Genomic DNA, 20,082 nt, shown 5'->3' on the forward strand with positions numbered 1-20,082 from the left:
ACACTTGGAATGTTCAGAAAACACTCAGAAATAACATTTTTATAACATATTAGGAACAGTAGCAAAATGGATCAAATCAGTCCACTATAACAAAAGTATCCAACTCATTTAGCTCTTTTAATAAATTTTTTCCAACATACAGTCCAGCTGCTCCAACTTAAAATAGGCTGCCTCCTACAAGCAACAGCGCTGGTGCTAAAACCAACTCGGTTATGCCCAGAACGCCGGTGGGCCTGACTCGGGAACGGCATGTGGGCTTGACTTCGGGGCGGCAGACGTGCTTGAGAATGGCGCGGCTGGTGGGCTGGTTCTGGCTCGGGGCCGGACTCTCTCCAGACACCGGAGGATCCCTTCCCTCCAGCTTAGTCCAGTGGTGTCTGGGAGGTCCACGGGGTGATGGTAATTAGACCCGATCCAGAACAGCGAGCTGAGCGTCGCGTCATCCAGTGCCATTTTCGCGGCGATCCCGCAGAACTCCCATGCATATTCCATATAGGGGAGATCTCTGCGGGCTAGGGCTGAGAAGCGAGTGGCTATCTCCATGCCGCGGGACGAACACAAGGGAAAACGAAAATACTTTTAAAACAAAAACACGGTAAGAAGGGGCGCTGCTTACTTATTGTTTCAGTCTGCTATTCTGTCACGGTATGCTACTGTGAGGAGCACGGAGCGAGGAACAAGGAACGCGGAGAACGCAGGAGAATTGCCATACACAGACTTTAATCTTCACACAGCAGTCAGGAACACACGTAGCACATCATTGACGAACAAATACAAATAATAGCAGACAGAGAACTAAAGAACAGACAGGGCTTATAAACACGTGGAATGCAATTAGGGAGAACAGAAACAGGTGTGGAGCTAATTAATCAAAAACCATGGAAACTAACTAGGCAGGAATAACGGAAACACAGAAAACAAAAACAAAACTGACCATACACGTGACAGTAATACTGTATTCACAACCACAAATGCTTACAGTAAAAAAAAGACGCAGAGAACACAGGAGAATTGCGATACACAGACTTTAATCTTCACAAAGACGGCAGGAACACACGTGGCACATCATTGTCAAACAAATACAAATAATAGCAGACAGAGAACTACGGAACAGACAGGGCTTATAAACACGTGGAATGCAATTAGGGAGAACAGAAACAGGTGTGGAGCTAATTAATCAAAAACCATGGAAACTAACTAGGCAGGAATAACGGAAACACAGAAAACAAACAAAAACCGACCATAAACGTGACAGTTACACCAGCTAACTGGAAACATTCTCAGAATATTTTGGCAAGTGTCTCTCAAAGTAATGAACAAACATTCATCCAGTAACATAATAAAATGTTCAAAATTATTTGGTCTTTCTCAAAACATTACCACAAAAAAAAAAAATGTTATACATTGTTCATGGAGTGCTTTTTTCTTAAATGTCGGTCATTTGTCTAACATTTTTTTGAATGTTGCTTGTTTCAGAATTTTCAGAGAAAAATTCCCATAATTTTTGCAAAATGAAATGTTCCCTTAATGTTTACATAACCAAGAAAAATAGGGTTGTAAAACGCTCCAACTTAAAATAGGCTGCCTCCTACAAGCAACAGCGCTGGTGCTAAAACCAACTCGGTTATGCCCAGAACGACGCCTCTGTCACCATGGCTGCTGCTCCTACTGGTCCAACTCCTAACGCAACTTTATGTAGTGTCTCTTTAACGTTTTCCAAATATACATCTCTTTCTATGATTTTCTGAAACTTTTAATTTCTGTAGTACTTCCATCCTTTTCCCTCTGCCAACTTCTCAATCTTCTACAGCAGTTCTGTGACCTGAGAGCAGTTCTCCATATCTTCATTGTTGAGTGAGTGATATCTGCTACCAAAACCCTCAGTAAACGCCTGAAAATCTGGACTGTCTTTGTTATGCTCTTCTAACAATTTTCCTCTCAGCAAATCCACATGAGTGAACAGAATGATGGGCCAATGTTCTCCTGAATCCATTCCATTAAGTTGTTCTCTCCCTCTGTGAATCTCAAATCCAGTTTGATCACCAGCAGAAACACATGAGTACTAGGTTTAGACATGCTGACAAACTTCTCGATTTCATTCTTCTTCATCTTTTCTTCTGATGCATTAGTCAGTTCAGGAGTGTCAATTATTGTGATGCTCTTTCCATCCACATGTGATTCTTGTTGCTCACAGGTTTCAGTATTTGTCAAATCTCTTCTCTCAAAACTCTCTTGTCTCATAATGGTTTCTATCGCACTGGTCTTTCCTGATCCAGATTTACCCAGCATCACAATCCTTGGTTTCCCAGACCCTGCCAATCAAAGTTTCAAATAAAACGGCACTATTACAATCCAGACTTGTGCATGTGCACAGTGGTTTATGTTTATTTAGGGTTACATCTTATGAATGGCATGTGTTTATTTACATCTTATGAACTGGTCAGTGTACAGGCTGAATATTTACTGAATGATTGCAAAAAAAGCTTTGACATACTTTATATATATATATATATATATACAATCCAGGCAAAAATGAAAGTTAAGCTAACAGTGACATTATTGCAATGGCTTTCTCTGTTTCTGAATGCGGCGGTCAACACATCGTATATGTTGTTTGATTGCTTCTATTGTCCTTATTTGTAAGTCGCTTTGGATAAATCGTCTGCTGAAAGATTAAATGTAAATGCATTTGCACTGATATTGTGATTGGAATACATGCAATGCACATCTAAATGAATCTGAGAGAATCTGATCACAAAGTTTAGGGTTTATATAAACAGAACTTATCTAAAAATTGAACTGGATTCTGTGCTGATTAACAGCAATCAGGGCATGCTATGGTGCAGGACTCATCAAGACAACATATGCATAACCTGAACAGATTTTTTTCTTGCTCTGCTGTTTATATAATTGCGATAATATGTTTTTAAGACAAAGAAAGACATGAACACACTTACAGAACTTTCTCTGAAGTTTCTTTCTCTGAGCTTCCTGGAACATCTCATCGCTATAAGTAAGTCATCTCTTCATGATTAAAAATAATCATGACTGAGATCTGAATTTTTGAATCAAGCCGTCACTGGATCATTGTGTTGTCTTCTGTCGTTTTCTGTGTCCTCCCACGAGCCTCTGATTTAGTCGAGACAGATTCAGGGATGTCTTTTTAATTTGTCTAATTGCAGTAGATGTTTCTATTTCTAAAATCACAGTGAACTTCATTTGTAACAGATCAACATTGCTCAGAAATTTAACTGATCTTAAATTATACTTTATTCTAGCATTACAAATATGACTTTCAGAAGTATAAACACATACATGTTGGATTTTTATGTTTTATGAGGACACTCCTTAGACATGGTTTTCATACTGTACAAATGTTATATTCCATCAAACCAACCCTTACAGAAACCTTTCTGCATTTATACATTTAAAAAAAAATAATAATTTTGTGAGTGTATGTGTGTCTGTTTTGTGTGGAGCGACTGCAGCAGGCTGTAACATGTTTGTTTTCCAAACACATTTGTATATTTATACTTTATTGTTTTATTTGTAATTGTGCAGAAAAAGAGCAGCATTCAAAGTTAATTTAATCATAGTATATATGAAATTTCACACTACATGAATTCATTTTTTTTATATTTATTTTTATAGGTATTAGAGAATAAATGTACCTATATATTATTGCTAGGTTATGCAATGCTGGAAACCTGTAGATACTCACCTCTTTCGCTCATTTTGTTTCTGTTATCAGAAAGCTGTGAATCATGCAATCTCTTATTTGCTATTATTGTTATCATTATTTGTAAGCATGCAATGGGTTTGTCACTCAAACTGAAGTGAAAACTTTATATCACACACTTGTGCGTGCACGTCACACAGACAGCTCAACCAATCAAAACATGAGACCAAGAAAAAAGATTCAACTGTCATTTCAGTTGTTTATCTATAACAACATTTGACATTAATTTGCACAGGTTATAGGCAGACTGATTTTTGTTGCACATAAATTATAGGAAATAAAACCAACGTTCAATACAGATGGCACAAAACAAAACATGACTGAGAGATCTGAAAGCAAAACATGCTCACAAACTATCTGACAAATTACATCTTGCTTAGGTTAAAATTGAATTATACTAAGAAAAAAGTGCAGGTGATTTTTTTTTTATTTTTCTTTCTTTTTATCAACATGCAACACTGTCATAATTTATGCAATAAATCAAAGACTCACGACAGGAGACAGATTTCAGATGCACAATTCAACAAGATGCAAATGCAGATGTGTAATGGATCTTTATATCTGGTCTAAATATGAAAAATACAAACCGGTCAGTAAAGTTTGTTTTCCAGTGTTTATAAATGCAGTTATTTGACATGTTTTCTCTTTATTTGAAAATAATATATCTATATATTCTATATTTGAAAAAAATCGTATGTAATTTATTATGTTCAGGGTGCATGTTTGAGTCTGATCTCTGTCAGGACTCGATCCTCTCTCCTTCCTACTTTCCTGTGTGTCCTCTACTGCTTTTACATTACAGGCAAAAACCTCTCAATACATGTAACATTTGTGGTAGTTAAATGTTGACAGAGCATGTAAAACTGGTCCAACTGGGCTGGCAGAAAAACACTGTAACTAGACACTGAGAGACAATTCTCTTAGAGGAACAACACTGATTTACAAGAAAATCCTCAACCATCAGAGGTGTGTCTGTCTGTCTGTCTGGCTTAAATATCTAGACTGCTAGTCTCTTTCTGTTCTAGTGCATAACAAACACAATGATTTATGTGTGTTATTTCTTACTCCTGAGGATAGAAAGAGAGAAGAAAGCATTCATACTTTTTGTCATGCTGTCTCTGGTCCTCTGACACTTGTCCGAAAGCTAAAGAAAGCCCTTGACTTTAAGATTCCTGGATGCTAATGCCTTATACATAACATCGATAACATATCATTATAGATTCCAGATCAGAATATTGATCTGAACATTTACAATAAATCAAGCAAGAACAACAGAAAAGCAACAAAAGAATGTTTTACAAAAGTAATGTGACTAAATGAAGTAAAAACAGAATTGTTTTACAGTGTTTCAGTGAGTCTCTCATCCATCAGAGGTGAAATGATGAAAACAGAGACCAAACAGAGGAAGGACACGTCAGATGTTTCCTTATGAACGCTAAATGTTTACCTGCTTCTTTCTCTGCATTGCTTTGCCTCTTTCTGCATCAATCAGCGTGAAACCTTTCAAAGAATGTAACTGTGTTACTTTAATACACCTATTCTGCAAAACTGACAAAGCAAAGAAAAATGTTCAAAACAAGGACATTTTCTGGAAATTGGAAAACAAATTCTGGAACAGGTACACAATAGTGGTCTGAACAACTCAACAATCCAAATGTGTGAAGATGAGCAGAGCGTGATGAAGATTTGCTGCACAAATAATGAGATCCACAGAAAACAATTTCAACAATATTACTTTGATCACAGCAAAGTGTTTTTGAAGTGTTGCTGGAGCATCGGTGACTCAATAAGAATCTGACATGAGTCTGTAGCACTTAAAACAAACCATTTATCAAGTGAATCACAATTGCAATAAAAATGTAGAAAATAAACATCATAACACACAATGTTATGCCTAAGCTGTTTTTAGCAGGGGTTTCAGAGTTTGCATTTGTCTTTCGGATTTCATCATCTTAGACAACATCCTCAGGTTATTATCAACAAAAGTATAGTGTTTTTGTATCATATTAGACTATATTTTTAAGGAAATAATGTTTTTCTCTCAAAAAACTAAAATACAATAAAATAATATAAATACAATACAATAGTCAGACATGTTTTTCATCAATTGTATATGTTTTCGAACGTTCCGCCATTCGTGTTATCATCAAACACCTATGTCCTTTCTTCTGTCCGTTCAGGTGTGATCAATAGGAAAGAAACGCAAATGCTGATGTGTTTCCGCTAAAGTGAAACTCACTCTACAGGAAAAGCTTTGAATTAGGAAAATATATCAGGGGTATTTGAGTGTGTGTGTGTGTGAGAGAGAGAGTGTCTACCTGGTATTTCCTACGTTATGGGGTCCAAATGTCCAGAATAGTAATAATTTTGACCTTGTGGGGACATTTTTTTTTTGGTCCCCATGAAGAAGCTTATAAATTATATGGAATGTAGTTTTGTGTGAGGGGTAGGTTTAGAGTTAGGGTTAGGGTAAGGGGATATGAAATACAGTTTGTACAGTAGAAAAGCCCCATAAAACATGTAAACCCAATGCATCTGTATGTGTGTGTGTGTGTTCCTCCACTGTCAGTTCTTCTCTGTATAGGATGATAATGGGGCTGAGCAAACGGCCAACACTATCACAAGAAGATAAGCTCTATTTACATGGATAAATTAAAACTTAGTGTCTGTGCACTGCTGTAATGTGACATTTCATATGGATAATGCATCTTATTTTTTACAGGCATATTGTTTTCTCTCAGGGTAAGCAGGAAAGACAATGCATAATTCTTAATGCTTTCCCTTGTTCACAGCGTTCTCACGATAATCTGTGTTTCTTTGGCAGATTAAAAAAAAAACTAAAGAGTCCTTCCTGTTCAAGTAGAATTTATAACACAGCTTTGAATGCATAATGGTTACTGATTTACAGAAACATATTTTATATAAAGGCTATAAAGCCTATGCAAACACTCTGAACACGTTTTTGACCCTTCTGATCTTGAGGTGTGGCTTTTTGTTTAACTGGAGCAGCAGCATATGTGTTGACACGCAATTGGTAAGCTGATTTTACTCAGTCAAATCTGAGCAAAATGTATCATTTTCTCATTCTTATCGACTTCTTTTCACTGTGTTGTTGAATTGTGAGGGTGGATTATCCCAGGTCAGAGCAGCTTTTATTGATTTGTTCACAGATAAAGCTAGGTGAACACAGATGCACACAATAAAGTGTGTGCTCGTCGGGGATGCGGCTGCAGATAAAACAAAACTTCTGATCAGATACACCACTGGTAGTTTTCCGACTGAATACGTCCCCACTGTATTTGATAATTATGCGGTCACTGTGATGATTGGTGAGAATCCAGTAACCCTGGGACTGTTCGATACAGCATCACAGGAGGATTACGACAGACTTCGACCTCTTTCTTACCCTCAGACGGATGTGTTCTTGATCTGTTTCTCTCTCGTGGATTCAGACTCATTAGAAAATGTTAGTGAAAAGTGGTATCCAGAGGTCAGGCATCATTGCCCTGACACTCGGATCATTCTAGTCGGGACTAAACTTGATCTGAGAGACGACAAGGACACCATTGAAAAGCTGAAAAAGAAGAAACAAAGCCCCATCACCTATCATCAAGGCCTGGCTGTGGCTGAACGAATAGGAGCTGTGAAGTACCTGGAGTGCTCAGCATTAACACAGAAGGGCCTTAAGATGGTGTTTGATGAAGCTGTCCTGGTGGTCCTGGATCCGTCCCCAGTGAAGAAAAGAGAGAGAAAGTGTTTAATCACCTAAAATGACTGCACACATGGCACCATCTGCAATCTGAGCTCACCTGAGAGGAGAAAACAATGGAGGCAGTGATGATGGGACGTGTACAGAATTAGTTTGGATACATTTGTTTGATCAATTATTGGTTTAAATACATTGGTTTGATGAAGTTTGATTGAGTATAATTGGTTTGTTCATATATACAGTGATTTGTTTAGAATTGCACAGCGTTCTTTAACCCTCCTGCTGGTGTTGTATGACATAACCTGCCCATAGACAACAGAAATTGATTAAAACACCAGGTGTAAATGAAAATGATTCTCTCCCATGTACGTGTGATCCGATCGACCAGAATGTGTCCTAAAACCAAGTGTAAACAGGCCCCTACAGCAGTTAGACCCGATTAGGTGGGTTTACATCTTCCTCCAATATTTTTTAAATATTAAAATAGGAGAAACAGAGCTTTGTTGAATCTCTGAATGAATTGAACCAACTGCTTCACACAATGACTCATGTTTTTATCAATGTGTAATCTATTAAATATAATCTTTAGGATGATTTAATAAAAATAACAATAAAATTGGGCACATTCAAAACAATACCAGTGACTCACTTCAATGCAACACATATTGCCAGCTTGCCGCTACTGGCAAATATTGCCCTCTAATGGAAAAGGTACACACACATACACATACACAGAGGTATTCCTATCATTATGGGGTCTCTATATAGGCATAGGTATTTTCTATCCCCTTAGCCTAACCCTATCCCTCAAACAAAACTTTTTGCATTTTTAGATTATCAAAAAACGTAATTATGTATGATTTATAAGCTTGTTTCTTCATGGGGACCAAAAAACATCCCTACAAGGACACAATTTACTGGTATTACTGTCCTTGTGGGGACATTTGGTCCCCATAACGTAGGGAATAGCAGTCAGGCACACACACACAAATGCTTTTAAATATTCTTTAATACTGCTGGGTATAATGATCTACCTGATCATTGAATTATTATTATATTTTATATATATATATTATTTCCTCTCACTTTCTTTCACCAACAGAGTAGTCTACGGTACAGAACTTTAATTGCTTTTTTCAAATCCCATTGTTTAAAAAGCAAACAGTAGATGTATGAGAAATTATACTGTCAAACCTGATTTCTTTAGGACTGATGATTCCCTGGACGATGATACCGCAGGCTGTACACCACCATATATGATTGTGGATCAAAGTAATTTGTATATTTATTATATACTGCAATGTGAGACATGCATACTACATTATGTATAATGTACATAGTGTATAATTGTGACCTTTGCATTTGTCTGACCCGGTCCCACCCTTCACCAGGACAAGCACTCTGAACGTGGATGATATTGGAATTTATTTGCAGTTACCTGCACACAGAGCAGTAGAAGAGAGACAGAAAATAGCTAGTCATGTAGTCATGTTAGAGCTCCACCTCCAGCATTTCTCCCTAGCTCTGCTGCAGATCGTTCAAGCTCAGTATAACAGTAAACATGACATCTTTTTAAATTAAATTACAAAAATGACATGAATAGAACAAGTAGATTGAATGATAATAGAATTACTACACAGCTTAAATCATGGTCCACTTTTTTACTCTTAAATGTATATGAAATTAAATCGAAGATATAGGTCTGTGATCATGAAAGCTGTTTGTGTAGCTTGTCAGTGAACTACGGCTAAATGCTGCTCCATCTGAAAGCACGTGGAAATATCACATTTAATAACATGTTTTTGCTCCAAATTCACTTCATAACGTCAGTTGAGTGTTTGAAATAAATCCTTCTGTGAGATGATGTGGCTTCTTACACAGAATAAGGCACGCAACATATTTCATAGTATTCTAAGCATTGATAAAGGCTATGTTGATTCACATTGCATTATTATGTACTTTATTGTAATAAAAATTATAATAAGACGAACTCAGATAAACCATATATTGTCATAATCGTGTGTTTATTATTCACGTTGAATCAGTGAAAGCAGTTAAATCTTCTGTTTATTCAGCAACCGTTATAGGGATTTCCTGGGTTTCTTCTGCGAGGTGTTCTTCTGCCCTCTGGCCTTTGGATGGAGATTTACTGCTGATCACAGAACCGTGCTTCACTCAATGCATCTGTATGTGTGTGTGTGTGTTCCTCCACTGTCAGTTCTTCTCTGTATAGGATGATAATGGGGCTGAGCAAACGGCCAACACTATCACAAGAAGATAAGCTCTATTTACATGGATAAATTAAAACTTAGTGTCTGTGCACTGCTGTAATGTGACATTTCATATGGATAATGCATCTTATTTTTTACAGGCATATTGTTTTCTCTCAGGGTAAGCAGGAAAGACAATGCATAATTCTTAATGCTTTCCCTTGTTCACAGCGTTCTCACGATAATCTGTGTTTCTTTGGCAGATTAAAAAAAAAACTAAAGAGTCCTTCCTGTTCAAGTAGAATTTATAACACAGCTTTGAATGCATAATGGTTACTGATTTACAGAAACATATTTTATATAAAGGCTATAAAGCCTATGCAAACACTCTGAACACGTTTTTGACCCTTCTGATCTTGAGGTGTGGCTTTTTGTTTAACTGGAGCAGCAGCATATGTGTTGACACGCAATTGGTAAGCTGATTTTACTCAGTCAAATCTGAGCAAAATGTATCATTTTCTCATTCTTATCGACTTCTTTTCACTGTGTTGTTGAATTGTGAGGGTGGATTATCCCAGGTCAGAGCAGCTTTTATTGATTTGTTCACAGATAAAGCTAGGTGAACACAGATGCACACAATAAAGTGTGTGCTCGTCGGGGATGCGGCTGCAGATAAAACAAAACTTCTGATCAGATACACCACTGGTAGTTTTCCGACTGAATACGTCCCCACTGTATTTGATAATTATGCGGTCACTGTGATGATTGGTGAGAATCCAGTAACCCTGGGACTGTTCGATACAGCATCACAGGAGGATTACGACAGACTTCGACCTCTTTCTTACCCTCAGACGGATGTGTTCTTGATCTGTTTCTCTCTCGTGGATTCAGACTCATTAGAAAATGTTAGTGAAAAGTGGTATCCAGAGGTCAGGCATCATTGCCCTGACACTCGGATCATTCTAGTCGGGACTAAACTTGATCTGAGAGACGACAAGGACACCATTGAAAAGCTGAAAAAGAAGAAACAAAGCCCCATCACCTATCATCAAGGCCTGGCTGTGGCTGAACGAATAGGAGCTGTGAAGTACCTGGAGTGCTCAGCATTAACACAGAAGGGCCTTAAGATGGTGTTTGATGAAGCTGTCCTGGTGGTCCTGGATCCGTCCCCATTGAAGAAAAGAGAGAGAAAGTGTTTAATCACCTAAAATGACTGCACACATGGCACCATCTGCAATCTGAGCTCACCTGAGAGGAGAAAACAATGGAGGCAGTGATGATGGGACGTGTACAGAATTAGTTTGGATACATTTGTTTGATCAATTATTGGTTTAAATACATTGGTTTGATGAAGTTTGATTGAGTATAATTGGTTTGTTCATATATACAGTGATTTGTTTAGAATTGCACAGCGTTCTTTAACCCTCCTGCTGGTGTTGTATGACATAACCTGCCCATAGACAACAGAAATTGATTAAAACACCAGGTGTAAATGAAAATGATTCTCTCCCATGTACGTGTGATCCGATCGACCAGAATGTGTCCTAAAACCAAGTGTAAACAGGCCCCTACAGCAGTTAGACCCGATTAGGTGGGTTTACATCTTCCTCCAATATTTTTTAAATATTAAAATAGGAGAAACAGAGCTTTGTTGAATCTCTGAATGAATTGAACCAACTGCTTCACACAATGACTCATGTTTTTATCAATGTGTAATCTATTAAATATAATCTTTAGGATGATTTAATAAAAATAACAATAAAATTGGGCACATTCAAAACAATACCAGTGACTCACTTCAATGCAACACATATTGCCAGCTTGCCGCTACTGGCAAATATTGCCCTCTAATGGAAAAGGTACACACACATACACATACACAGAGGTATTCCTATCATTATGGGGTCTCTATATAGGCATAGGTATTTTCTATCCCCTTAGCCTAACCCTATCCCTCAAACAAAACTTTTTGCATTTTTAGATTATCAAAAAACGTAATTATGTATGATTTATAAGCTTGTTTCTTCATGGGGACCAAAAAACATCCCTACAAGGACACAATTTACTGGTATTACTGTCCTTGTGGGGACATTTGGTCCCCATAACGTAGGGAATAGCAGTCAGGCACACACACACAAATGCTTTTAAATATTCTTTAATACTGCTGGGTATAATGATCTACCTGATCATTGAATTATTATTATATTTTATATATATATATTATTTCCTCTCACTTTCTTTCACCAACAGAGTAGTCTACGGTACAGAACTTTAATTGCTTTTTTCAAATCCCATTGTTTAAAAAGCAAACAGTAGATGTATGAGAAATTATACTGTCAAACCTGATTTCTTTAGGACTGATGATTCCCTGGACGATGATACCGCAGGCTGTACACCACCATATATGATTGTGGATCAAAGTAATTTGTATATTTATTATATACTGCAATGTGAGACATGCATACTACATTATGTATAATGTACATAGTGTATAATTGTGACCTTTGCATTTGTCTGACCCGGTCCCACCCTTCACCAGGACAAGCACTCTGAACGTGGATGATATTGGAATTTATTTGCAGTTACCTGCACACAGAGCAGTAGAAGAGAGACAGAAAATAGCTAGTCATGTAGTCATGTTAGAGCTCCACCTCCAGCATTTCTCCCTAGCTCTGCTGCAGATCGTTCAAGCTCAGTATAACAGTAAACATGACATCTTTTTAAATTAAATTACAAAAATGACATGAATAGAACAAGTAGATTGAATGATAATAGAATTACTACACAGCTTAAATCATGGTCCACTTTTTTACTCTTAAATGTATATGAAATTAAATCGAAGATATAGGTCTGTGATCATGAAAGCTGTTTGTGTAGCTTGTCAGTGAACTACGGCTAAATGCTGCTCCATCTGAAAGCACGTGGAAATATCACATTTAATAACATGTTTTTGCTCCAAATTCACTTCATAACGTCAGTTGAGTGTTTGAAATAAATCCTTCTGTGAGATGATGTGGCTTCTTACACAGAATAAGGCACGCAACATATTTCATAGTATTCTAAGCATTGATAAAGGCTATGTTGATTCACATTGCATTATTATGTACTTTATTGTAATAAAAATTATAATAAGACGAACTCAGATAAACCATATATTGTCATAATCGTGTGTTTATTATTCACGTTGAATCAGTGAAAGCAGTTAAATCTTCTGTTTATTCAGCAACCGTTATAGGGATTTCCTGGGTTTCTTCTGCGAGGTGTTCTTCTGCCCTCTGGCCTTTGGATGGAGATTTACTGCTGATCACAGAACCGTGCTTCACTCAAAGATACGCATGACAATCGCAGCTTCTGCCTAATCGCGATTTATCGCCTTTGCGATTTAATTTCGATTAATCGTTGCAGCCCTAAGGATGCGTGATCCCATTAACACAGGATTTAACTTAAATAACAAGTATTTATTACAGATGAAATGGTTGTTTCCTGCCAAGCAATATGTCCCTATCAGTTTTTAAACCAAACCTATATTATTATTATGCATGTATTACCACTGCTATACTTTATTATTTTTTTTGTTTCTCCATTTACAGCCCCATTATGCTGCACCTCGAGGTTCTTTTGTAAGTTATCTGGAATCTTTGGTAGACAGATTATCTGCATGCATCTAATAACTCTGTGACATCTACATCAAGAGTGTACGTGTATGTGTATGTGAATGAGTGGAATCTGTCTAGCACTTTCATTACTTATTTGAAGCTCTTAAGCATTTCTATTCAGGAATGATACAACAGTGTGGCTTACAAAAAAAAATAAAACCTTTCTGATGATTCATTTGAGATTTTTTATTTTTTTTGGACCAGTTTTTTTTACAGCGCTCTACATGTTATGTAATATATTGAAGTGTCACTTAAAATACATTATTTTAAGGATTTAAATACTTAAAAAAAATAAATCCTATATTTTTTAAGTGTTGGCGATTATTTTATTATTTAAAGTTGGCAAGGGTAAGGGTCTAAGCAGTTAATGTGCTATGCAGTATCACATTGCAATATACAAAAATATATTTAATTACAATCAGATGGTCCCGTATAAAAGCATCTTCTGTGGTGTAGTACATCCTGGAAAGATCTTCATCATCCAAGGATTTCTCAATCCCGGGGGAAACAGGTTTGACAATATCATTCTTTCACAGATAATACATAATAAATCATCTTGAAATAAGACAATGCCAGCTTCCATTTGATCAGAGAAACAGCTGTTTTTGAGAGATGTAATTTCCTCTTCTTTCTGTGACAGAATGGAGATTAGTCTACGACACAAAACTGGAATTGCATTTTACTACAGTGTCTGTTTTGATGAGAATGTGGTTGTGTGCAACAGCTATGAGGATGGGACATGGGGAAATGAGGAACGATCTGAAGTTGTGCTGTTAAAAAGAGGGGAACCGATGCAGGTAAGCAAACATATGACTTTATGGTTCATGAACGTATGCTTTATTCAGATGGACAATGTGAATATGATTGTAAATACACTGGAAAATGACTATACAATAGAGTTTTGGGAAAAATCTTGTAATGTCATGATCAATAGATTATGATCCACATAGATTATGATCCACAAATAAATGTAAAGAGATTAACATAAATTAAACATATTGACAAATAAATAGAATGAGATCCACAAATAATTCTCAGAGTTTCATTAATTGAATTCACAAATAAATAAAATGAGATCAAAAATTGGTCGGCAAAGTATGGCTGTTATCTGATTGGCTTGAGTAGATGGTGGGAGGAGTCCATACATTTATGGATATTCAAAGAGTAAGAAATGTGAGATAATGTGCTTGTTAATGTTTGCTAATAAACTTATTAAACATTAGATAATGTTCAAACAAATCATTATTTCACGTAAGTTCAAAATACTTACAAATGTGATTAAACTTTCATATGATCAAGCACTTATTGAAAATCTACAAATGATTTTAACAGATGTTATAAAATGATTAAAAGCTTGTGTTAATGCACAACACTTTTGCTGCTGTTGAGGTGCGGTACGGGTAAGGTTAGGCACAGGTTTGGTGGTATGGGTAGGTTTAAGGGTTGGTTAAAGGGTCAACAGTGTACAGGGGTCAATTTGATTATTATACGGGAACAGGGCTCTATCTGTTTGTATTATATTGTTTTTTTTTTATAAATGAACAAGTATTTTCTTTTTAAAATTATTTGTTTTCTCCTGTTTATTTATGATTCAAGAAATATCCTGTTTACTGATATACTGAAGAGTAGTATACTAATGTGAGTGTTGAGGCAATAAAAACCTAAAATAATTTTGTTTTTTGCACCAACATTACAAGCTAAACTTAACCTGCCACCCTTTACACAAACCTTGTTACAGCAGCTAAAAGTCCAATGCCCATAAAGGTGTGATAGCAATCCGTTTAAATTTTCATCTTTCTTGCTGCTGCTTCATGTGTGAGCATGATTTGAACTCGAATAACATTCCGTAGTCCAGAAACGTTCTTTAGGTAAAGTTTAATAACAAAATTAACTGGAAAAATGTTACATGAGGGTAAATTCAGGTCTTTCGGGACACTTTTTGCCCGAGATGACTGCTCATAAAGGTATTAATGATTACATTACTAATGTAAACATTTATAAACATTTGCAAATGATAAATAGTTTCCACTTTAGATTGGGTACTGCAAAAACATGAACAAATAATTAATAGATTATTTTTTAAAATGTGTAAATAGATGTCTACACAACAAACAAAGACCAACAAATGAAGATGATATGAACTGAAAGTTTGCTGACATTTGTAAGCATTTCAATTTACATTAAATAATCATATGATAAACATTTGGTAATGTTTAGTAAGTTCATTAGTAAACATTAACAAGAACATTATCTCGTATTTATAGCTATGTGAATATATATTAACTAATTATCTCTTAAGCATTATATAATGTTTGTTAATGATTTATAAATGAAAGTTATTATAAAGTGTTACCAAAAATTTTTTTTAATGCATTTTGGCCAATCATTTACGATCATTTTGGACCTAAAAACACAAACTTTTAAAAACGGGGCTCAAAGTGCAAGTTTTGAAAACAAAAAAATGTTATTGTTTCTTTGAAAACTTCAAAAACACAATTTTGCGAAAGCGGAGACATCATAAAAAACATATTATGAGTTCAGTCTATAGGTGTGCGCGCAGACGCTTAGCCTAACCAATGATCTGTTAAGCATTATATAAAGTTTGTTAATGATTTATAAATTAAAGTTATTATAAAGTGTCACCGAGCCCGGAAGAGTAAAGGAAAGATCTGGTTTAGTTTACATATTAGATCTTCAATGACACTTTAATATTATTATCACATGACTAACGGGATACTGTTATTGTTTGTGTGAGTTGGTCATGGGCTTGTGTGACCGTTTTCAGAAAGTTAGACCTTAAATTAATCATTAAATATTTTTGTTAACCATTTAAAAAATGTTCCTTTCCCAGAATTCTGGTCTTCCTATTTAACAGGACTGAATTCATTATAAATGAATTCAATCAAACCGCTAAAGTCTATTTGATCTAAATTGAAAGATTTAAAAGAAATCATCTTAATACACATGAAAATATAAATGTTATTTGCAGGAATCCTTCGCTTGCTTGAACAAGTTCATTCTTCAATCAATATGTGCAAACAAAACAGAAATGGTGCACTTGGGCCTCATAAAAAATCATTAATCAATAAATACACAGTAGACATTAAACATTAACTTGGATCGTATTTTTAATAGAGACTACAACCTGTAAGTGGATCAATTGGTGGTCAGTCTTGAGTTTAAGATTGAAGAAACACTTTTAGATTGGAGGAGAGCAAAATCTGCCAAAATGGCACTGCATGAGCAATTGCCGTTTTTCAACCCAGTAAGTGACCAATAACTGTATTTATTCATTTATTTTTTAAATAGCAATTTCCTCATACTTTGATTTGGATTGCTGGTATGGACAATCAGAAGCATGAAAATGTGGCCCACTGTTATAATTTTGCTTAAAATTGACTGAAAGAAATGACTGTACACACGTGTGGAGCACTCATGTATTGAGATGTCTGATACGAAATGGTTTCACACAGACTGTCCCGTTCTGTAGTCCAATCCCAGGAGGATTGCTGGAGGGAATGAGTATTACTGTATGTGGACGGGTTTTTCCAGATGCAAACAGGTGAGTAACAGTTTATCTGTAAAAGAAGATGAATGTGAATTTGCTTAATCTCATCAATCATACGCTGTAAAAAAAAAAAAAAAAAAAAAAAAAAAAAAATTCTGGGAATGTAAGTTGGCTTCTAACTGTAGTGCATTCAACAATATTTTACTGTAACAATACATGAAATGTAAGTGAAGTGACATGTGGCCAAGTATGGTGACCCATACTCGGAATTAGTGCTCTGCATTTATCCCATCCAAGCATAGATCTATTACAGTTCTATATAGTAAGGGAACTTACTGTTAACAAATTAACAGGTTTTACGGTAGCATTTTTACAGTTAAAATTGCAATAATTTATTAAATGTTTTACCAGAAAGATATAAAAAGTTATTTATTGTTTGTTTTACACTTGCAACAGTTTGCACATACAACTGCACATGTTTATACCCTTGAGACTTCAATGCATTGATAAACAGAAAATCACCTGCATTCCCATTTTGCGTTTGACATGTTACAGCAGTTATTTTCTTCTTCTTCTTCAGATTCCATGTGGACCTTCAGAATGCAGCTGATGTTGCTCTGCACTTTAACCCTCGCTACAACAGTGGTGGGTACATCGTGCACAACTCCCGCTTGAACGGCGTTTGGGGCAATGAAGAAAACAAAGCTCCAACTCCTTTCCCGAGAGGCCATTTGTTTACTCTGCAGATCCTCATCACACTGAGCTCATACAAGGTCATTCACTCTCGTGCACTTTTGCTTTTCTAAATTAGTTTCAGTCAAAAATGACCTTAGTGTTGTTGGCTTTTTCTAGATAAGTGCCAATGGGAAACCCTTCTCTGAGTTCAAGCACCGTATGCCATTGACACATGTGGATAAAATTTGTATGGCTGGAATGGTCAGACCGAGTTTAATCGCTTTCCAGTATCTTGAGGTGAGAAAAATATACACTTAAATACCAGTATTAGCAATATCATTGTGTTTTGATATTTCAATAGCTTGGAAGCTTCTTTATTGAACTTGTGAGGGAAACATTACAGCCATACAACAGCATTATATACAGACTGAACCACGTGCAATACAATAAATATAAGACACTGGAAGGTGAAGATGCAATTTAACAACAAAAGGTACATAGTTTAAACAATATACAGTAAATGTACAAAAAAATTTTTTTTTTTCAAATAGACAACTTACTGATACAAGGGGTTAAAAAACAGACACACAAAACACTAGTAACAAAGACTGTTTATGGCTGATATACTGGAGAGACAGACGGACATCAGCTCAGTTTTAGTACCACTTTACTGTTAAAACAGCACCTTTATTATGTTGTAGAGTGCTACAATGGCACACATAATGTAATTTTGCCATTTTAAAGTCACTTTGATTTAACAGCCAAATTCTACTAAATATGTACCTGTCCTAAATATCACATTTAATTTACAGCCCGATCATCCTGTGCCTCCGGCATCTTTGGTAAGTCATCTGAAATGTGCGGTAGGCCTAGAGGTCTTTAGATATTTTGTTTAGTGATAGATTGAATCTTTGTAACACTTTGATGACGTTTTTAGTGCTCTTAACACTTCAATGCATATCGGTGTGATTAGAAAAGAACGGACATGTGTAAACCAGGGCTGTCCAATCCTGCCCCTGGAGGGCCAAGCAGCTTCAACACACTTGTCTGGTCTAGTTCTTCCTGGTCCCGGGGATCCACCTTTCGCATATCTCCCTGATTTATCACACCTGACTCAGATCATCAGCTCCATGGCTGTGTTCCACTTCACTTTTAGACAAGCACTCGTGAACTTCCCTAAGCACTTCCCCTCAGGGGAATCCCCGCTGCCATTTTGAAGTGCATTCCACTTCATGAAGTGGACGATGGAAGTTTATATGGACAGACCCTCGACCTCGTGAGTCTACTTCATATGTTCACTTCAGGCCGCTCCATAGACCACAATGCAACATGATTGTTACGTCTTCGCAGATCGCATTTAATTTATCCCACTCCAAACAATTATATGATATATAAAAGATTTCAATATTTTAAACAGCCCAAGCATATGGATGCTGCATCAAACAAATTTGTAAGGGAAAAAAATTAAATAATAAATCAATTCCATAGCATATTCTTAACGATGAAGGGCTTAGGATCCCCTTGTGCAAATACCCACACTTGCGGTCTTGGCCACTTGAGAGCGCGTGCACAAGACTGTCCCAGATCTTAAAAACACCAAATTGCAATGCACTAAATCCACACTATCTCGAATACCGTTCCGGAGCAGTATACGAGGCTTAGTGTATCGCATCATGCATCATGATGTGGAAAGAAATCGTGAGACTTTTTGCCGAGATCACAGAAATCTTTCCAATGTATGCTAAATATAAATAATAATTATTAGATATATAATTTGGTAGTAAAACAAAGAGTTGCACGTTCCATTGGTGAAAATGAGTAGTGGTGATAATTATTTTGAACAACATCTTTTTATCACTTAATTAGAAGCACCACAAAATTAAATTGTGTCATCTGTTATAGGGACTACTGAACAGACATTTAGAAGTTGATTTTAAAATGCAAAGTATTTAAAATAAAAATAAAGCTCTGTAAACACTTGCATTTTTACAACACTATGGCTGTGTTCCACTTCACTTTTAGACACACACTCACAAACTTCCCTAAGCACTTCCCATCGGGGGAATCCCCGCTGCCATTTTGAAGTACGTTCCACTTTGTGAAGTGGACAAGGGAAGTTTATATGGACCGACCCTTGACCCCTCGATTTTGAGCGAGGGAGTGAGTCTGCTTCATATGCACACTTCAGGCCGCTCCATAGACCACAATGCAACACGATTATGACGTCATCACAGATCGCATTTAATTTATCCCCACCCCAAACAACACTATAATATTAATATATATATATATGTATATATATTTTTTTTTTGACTTTCATAACAGCCCAAGCATACATATACATATACATATACATATACATATAGAATGCTGCACCAAACAAATTTGTTCGGGGAAAAATGTAAACAATAAACCACTCCATAGCAGATTCTGTACTTCCTCAACAGACAACGAAGCAGCCACTTTTTGGTTGTTAAAAAAGGTGCGCTTGTTTAAAACAGTTGCGTTCGATCCTTCGTTGGCTGTGCTGATTTAAATCTAGCGGTTCTGTTGTGTTTGTGTCGCAAGTTCAGTGACGCAGGTAG

The 20,082-nt window shown here is 36.3% G+C and overlaps 2 protein-coding genes and 2 pseudogenes across 2 annotated transcripts in view; 3 read left to right on the forward strand and 1 right to left on the reverse strand.

Annotated features, from left to right (window-relative positions):
• The window catches only part of LOC107703676 (B-cell receptor CD22-like), a 74,927-nt gene that overhangs the window by 43,503 nt on the left and 11,342 nt on the right, over positions 1–20,082 (reverse strand). The window lies entirely within an intron of this gene.
• LOC107703769 (ras-related C3 botulinum toxin substrate 1 pseudogene) lies at positions 6,930–7,508 on the forward strand (annotated as a pseudogene).
• On the forward strand, positions 10,288–10,866 carry LOC107703768 (ras-related C3 botulinum toxin substrate 1 pseudogene; annotated as a pseudogene).
• Positions 16,450–20,082, forward strand: part of LOC107703760 (galectin-9-like) — a 5,581-nt gene continuing 1,948 nt past the window's right edge. Inside the window, exons 1-5 of the mRNA XM_016506485.1 lie at positions 16,450–16,579; positions 16,788–16,876; positions 17,403–17,595; positions 17,675–17,794; positions 18,310–18,339. Coding sequence (XP_016361971.1) covers positions 16,544–16,579; positions 16,788–16,876; positions 17,403–17,595; positions 17,675–17,794; positions 18,310–18,339 — 468 coding nt within the window. The 5' untranslated portion in view covers positions 16,450–16,543. The remainder of the gene's footprint in view (positions 16,580–16,787; positions 16,877–17,402; positions 17,596–17,674; positions 17,795–18,309; positions 18,340–20,082) is intronic.

The sequence above is a fragment of the Sinocyclocheilus anshuiensis genome, unplaced genomic scaffold (assembly GCF_001515605.1).
Source record: "Sinocyclocheilus anshuiensis isolate Anshui unplaced genomic scaffold, SAMN03320099.WGS_v1.1 scaffold274, whole genome shotgun sequence".
NCBI lineage: Eukaryota > Metazoa > Chordata > Actinopteri > Cypriniformes > Cyprinidae > Sinocyclocheilus > Sinocyclocheilus anshuiensis.